At 32.0% G+C, this 6,000-nt stretch overlaps 1 protein-coding gene across 2 annotated transcripts in view; it reads left to right on the top strand.

Annotated features, from left to right (window-relative positions):
• The window catches only part of APP-BP1 (Nedd8-activating enzyme E1 regulatory subunit APP-BP1), a 50,139-nt gene extending 45,327 nt beyond the window's left edge, over positions 1-4,812 (top strand). For both annotated transcript variants that reach the window (XM_076514424.1, XM_076514422.1), the window contains 4 exons: positions 170-256; positions 1,088-1,224; positions 2,101-2,171; positions 4,302-4,812. In XM_076514424.1, the coding sequence (XP_076370539.1) occupies positions 170-256; positions 1,088-1,224; positions 2,101-2,171; positions 4,302-4,461 (455 nt within the window). In that variant the 3' untranslated portion in view covers positions 4,462-4,812. The remainder of the gene's footprint in view (positions 1-169; positions 257-1,087; positions 1,225-2,100; positions 2,172-4,301) is intronic.
• The last annotated feature ends 1,188 nt before the right edge of the window (positions 4,813-6,000 follow it).

Genomic DNA, 6,000 nt, shown 5'->3' on the forward strand with positions numbered 1-6,000 from the left:
ACAAAAGTATTGGCATTTTTTTACCTCTCTTTACATTTATCACTGTTTGATTATGCTTTTTCTTCACAGGTTTTTAACACATACCTGTAAATTATAACACAGTTTTCACTTAAATTTAAAACTGATTTTCAAAAGTAAAGATCAAGTAAAGATATCTTTCTTAATGCAGGTAAGAACACTCATAATTTGCAAGTAGTGAGGGGAAGATCCTTAGCTCAAGAATACAACCCTAAGACTATGAAATTTCAAGATATTGGTAAGTTTAACATAAATTTGTATGTGATATTTGACACTGATCTAAACTTCAGTTTGTGAGACATAACAGATTAGTACTTTATCTACAGTTTTCAATAATATTAATATATAATAAAAGTAATATTTATGCAAGAAAAATAGTAGTAAAATAACCTAAACTAATACATTGTCACTGTAGGAAATCAAATTTGTGCTTTGTATGGTTAAAAATATTTTTCTTTTTTTACCACATACAGGTACTGTTTTGTTTTGTTTCTGTAATATTCTATTCTAAATTATTTTTATTCATCTTTGGAAATCTCTAAGTTCAGTGCTGAAAGTAGTAAATTAGAAAGTATCACTTCTGTTAACCAACTGCTCTTGTGGTCAGTCCAATGGACTAGCCCCACACTGGAGAAAAATGTTGACCCATTCTAAATTTACTTGATTGCCTATGTGAAATGTGGTAAGCCTTTTAGCCAAAGGTAAAAATAATTTGTACAAAACATAACGTGTTAAAAATGTATCTGTACTTAGGATGTATCCATAAATTGAAAACATCAAAACAATATGACTCGAACTCTGATAAGTCACAGTGCAAGATCTTCAAGTGAAAGATAAAAATGTCCGTTATACTGTTTATTTGTTGTATTTGCATAACTTTTTGAACCTCTCGAATGCATAAGTACAGTTGTTTTCACCATCCATACATGCTGCATTCTATACCATGAACTGTCACTAATCAGCAGTGTAGGATAAATGTATAGCTTATAACTCTTAACAGTAACAAAAGCATTGCATAATACAGGTAATTTTTCCTTAAAAATTCTCTGGTTTCTGTTTGCTTTGGCAGTAATGCACTTGAATAATCCTGATAGTGAAATGGTTTTCTATGTGATGCTACGAGCTGTAGACAGGTTCTACACAGAATTTAACCGGTTTCCTGGTTATTTTGATGATCAAGTTGAACCAGATATTATCAAGTTGAAGGTAAGTATATATAAACTGTATTCTGATTGATATATCATTTTAAGAACTTTATAGCTGTCATACTACCATGATAAATTATGTATTACCTCAGCAGTTTGTTGATAAATTATGTATTACCTTAGCAGTTTGTTGATAAATTATGTATTACCTCAGCAGTTTGTTGATAAATTATGTATTACCTCAGCAGTTTGTTGATAAATTATGTATTACTTCAGCAGTTTGTTGATAAATTATGTATTACCTCAGCAGTTTGTTGATAAATTATGTATTACCTCAGCAGTTTGTTGATAAATTATGTATTACCTCAGCAGTTTGTTGATAAATTATGTATTACCTTAGCAGTTTGTTTTTCTTTTTTACTAGTTTTAATATTTTTAAATTAACCACCACTGGCAGTACAATTGTGAAACTTGATTTATAAACCTATGGCAATGTTATAATAGTTGACTAAATAAGATTGTGGTTATAAAAAGTATAAAATTATTAAATAAAGATATTGCAAACATTCTCGTTTATCATTTATTTTGGATAATTTTAATATTCTCTTCTTAATCTTAAAGAAAAAAATATCATAGTATATTCATTGTGGTTTTGAATAACCCTCACAAGAGTAGTTATATAGTCTCAATTCTCATATTTGTCTCAGTTACTTCGTTTGAACATCATCAGACATAGATTGGTGTTTGTATTATAACTAAAGGTAAACATGCATGTTGCCACTTATGATAAAAGAAATGCGCCTTTTCCTGGTATTGGATTATTGTGGAAGAAAATCTGTGAACAGGATAAAGAACAACAACAGGAGGTCTTTTTGAATACAAAACATTGTATAGACATATTTTTGTTAAGCATAATCTTGTCTTTGTTTTTTTCCAGACGTGTTTATGCAGGATACTTCAAGAGTGGGGCTGTGCACCTTTAGCTAAAGATGACTATGTCCATGAAATGTAAGTTTAATGTACAGTAATTAGATGAAATCAGTTGTCCAACCATATCAAGTGCTTGTTTAAAGTGGAGTATGTGTGTGAAATCGCATGTGAAGGTGCCCAACAGAACAGTAGTCCTAGAGATTTCATATATATTTTCCAGTACAAGATGTTTATTAAATAAAGTATGTCTTAAACTTTTACATAAAATGGTCCTGGTAATAGCTGTCACTAATATGTGACAAGCATTTAAATTTAATGATACCTTTAACTCCATAAGATAAGTGAAAATTAAAACAAATTGTATAGCTTCCAACATAAATTTTCTTTGCATTAGAGAGCTTTTAAAAATAATAGTGACTTCACTTTTATGTAACTGAGCAAAATGATGGACTTCTTTTTGTTAAGGTGGCAGTCATAACACAACTATGATTGTTTAACTTCCCTTTTTTTTTACTGATAGTTTTTTGAATAATATAGTAATTACCTGAGATATACAAATAAAGTGATGATTTACAGTAACTTACAAGATACAGGTAACTTAGTAACAAGTCAGATGTTACAACTGGGAAAATTACTTTTAAAACACAACACAAATATTAGAACTTATGACTTTAGTTGAGGTAACCAGTACCAAGTTTTGAATGTTTAAACTTTAGTTTGGATACAGTTATAAAATATTTTAAAGATATTTTTTTAACAAAATTTGGGCCATTCATTGAAAATTTTCTTTTCATGGTAACATTTTTGAAGCAATTTTATAAAGTACCTGACAGGGAGGACACACAACAAAATCAATAGAAAAAAAAATTAAACATGTTATTTTGTTTTAGTTGTTTACCTTAAATATGTGTGTGTGTGTGTGTGTATATATCTACTCAGTGTTATAATGTAGCCTTACAAAATGTCAAACAGTACTGCAATATCTGTTTTGGTTTTTGAATTACCAAAGCCAAATATATTTTGTGCCAAAAAATAGCTGATTTGTTTAAGGAATATTTTTGGATATTGGCACATCCAATGAATATGTTAAATTTTCAATTTTATCAGCTACAAGGTCTGTTCAAAAAATACGCGGACTGTTTGAATTGCGCGGCTCCAGTTGGTTCCAGGGGAATCCACTTGGTGTCGCTAGGTTTGCACAGATCAGCTGATTACGACGCCATTTTCTGATTGCAGATATCTTCATTTGTGTATGAGCTACACGGGTTTAAGTGAAGTGCGATTTTTTCGTTTGGCGGATTTCAGAACGAATGACCTGAAGGAGCAACGACTTGCTGTGAAATTTTGTGTTAAACTTGGAAAATCTGTGACTGAAACTTTTGCTATGCTTAACACGGCTTACGGTGATGTTGCTATGAATCGTATGGCATGTTTCAAGTGGCATGAACGTTTTAAGGATGGTCGACAGTCCATTGAAGATAATGAGCGTCCTGGACGTCCTACCACGTCAACTGACGACCCACAAACACCCTGGTGCGGGCAAATCGACGTCTGACTGTCAGGGAGCTTGCTGAAGAGTGTGGGATATCAGTTGGATCTTGTTACGAGATTTTGACCGAAAAATTGAAGATGCACCGCGTTGCTGCGAAATTCAGCCCTCAGAACTTGTGAGTTTTTGGCCAAACACTCGATCACTGTTCTTCCCCACCCCCCCTACTCACCTGACCTTGCTCCTTACGATTTTTTCTTGTTCCCCAAACTCAAAAGACCCTTGAAAGGAAGAAGATTTGAGATGATTCCCGAGATTAAGGCAAATGTGACGAAGGAGCTGGAGGACATTACAAAAGAAGCGTACCAGGACTGTTTCAACATGTGGAAACACCGTTGGGATAAGTGTGTGCGTTGGGAAGGAGAGTACTTTGAAGGGGTCCCAGACCTGTAACTTCTAAATAAAGTACATTTTGTTTTATGACGTCAGTCCGCGTATTTTTTGAACAGCCCTCGTATATTAAATTTTCTAAAAAGTTTTAATAACTTCTTATGGCTGAATTTTTGTACAAACAGCTAAACAAATCTGTCATAACAGCCAAACATGTCGAGCAAAATTAGAATCTGTTTCTAAAAAAACAGACTTTTTTTTCTTTCTTTCTGGTAAAATGTACTTTAATTTTTAAAAATATCAAGAGTTTAGGTTCATTTTTTTCTCAGGTGTCGTTATGGAGCAGCAGAACTTCACTCCGTGGCAGCATTCATTGGAGGGACTGGTGCTCAGGAAGTCATTAAACTTATAACTGGTCAATATGTACCTTTTAACAACACCTTTCTATACAATGCAATGACAGCAACCTCAGCAACATTTGAACTCTGAACTAGCTAATATGGAGATGAAGTGCTTTTCCTGTTATTAATAAAAGCCATTTACATTTTTGTAAATTTTTGTCTAAACTTTACAGCTTTACAAATACCACAGTTTTGAACGAATAGAACACAGAATAACTTAAAATTACTAAAATGTGTAAATGTTGTATGATGCTCTTTCCTTTTTACGTACAAATTCAAGTTTTCTTGTAAAGTTTAACTTCCATTCTACATTTCTCTGATAAATTCTGTTCCCCTTCATTTTAAAAATAGGTTTTCTTCACAATTTTATAGAAATAATTTTTTTTTGTGAAAGACTTATTAATATTAGTATGTTGACGATTAAAAACATTTTCATGTAGTTTGGGTGTTTTATATCTTACTGAAATCATCCCCCCAGTGCCCTTAGCTGTATGTTTGTGGACTTACAATGCTAAAAACTGGAGTTTGATACCCATGGTGGGCAGATCACAAATAGCCCATTGTGTAGCTTTGTGCTTAATTCAAAACAACAACAATGAAATCACAATAAATATATTATAACTTTCATAGGTTTTAACAAATTTAATTTTAAATTGTATCTCTTGAACTTCATGAATGTTAAATGTAATGATAGATAGACACTACACTAACCATGATTACTTTAAAATAATGTATTGTTTAACTACATATCTGATGTAGAATTTATACCTCTTTTTAAATCTTTGTGATGGGTTCACTACAGCACATACAAAAATAACATTGGATTACAACTTTAGTCTTTCTTCAAACAAAAAATGTTTCTAAACAGGAACGTACAGCAGTTATTAATATTGTAATAAACAACCTTATAACACCAAAATGTTTTTATTTAATTAAACAATTTGGTGTAATAAACTCGTTTATGTTTAATATTAATGTCTTCTACACACCAATGCCCACTACAGAAATTATATAATGAGTGTACAACACTTCTTACAATAATGAAGTATATACAGTTCATTCAAGTAACGTATTCTAAAGACGCCTGTGATGGGTGTTTTGAGGTCATCTTCAGCTTCAAAATGATCGTGTAGCCCTCTAATAGCACAGCAGCATGTCTGCGGACTTGTACTGCAAGAAACCATGTTTCACTAACCGTGCTTAATATTGAACGACAACAGATAGGGTAAATTTTCTAATATATAAAACCGTTAAGAAAGGCTAGTGAATTTGACGAAGTTCGAAAAAAAAAAGTTGTGTATTTCCCTTAAATCACATTCCTTCCTATCTAACCACGGTAAACGTTTATTTGTCACCAACATATGCACTTTCTAAATTAAAAAACTACCTCCGTAAAATTGTAAGTATTCGCCCCATCTTCAAATTTTTGAATCTTCTAACAAAATCTCGGAACTCGACAAAAACGTTATTACGCAAACCTAATACTTTACTTTTTTTTATTTATCTCATATCCTAGCCATTTTACGAACAAGAAGAACATAAATTACGAAATTTTTTTTTCTAATCACGTAGTATTTGGATTCACTAATCCCATGATCACTAGCAGGACCGGATTAAGGGCAACTGA

Source organism: Tachypleus tridentatus, chromosome 7, assembly GCF_004210375.1.
Source record: "Tachypleus tridentatus isolate NWPU-2018 chromosome 7, ASM421037v1, whole genome shotgun sequence".
NCBI classification, from domain to species: domain Eukaryota; kingdom Metazoa; phylum Arthropoda; class Merostomata; order Xiphosura; family Limulidae; genus Tachypleus; species Tachypleus tridentatus.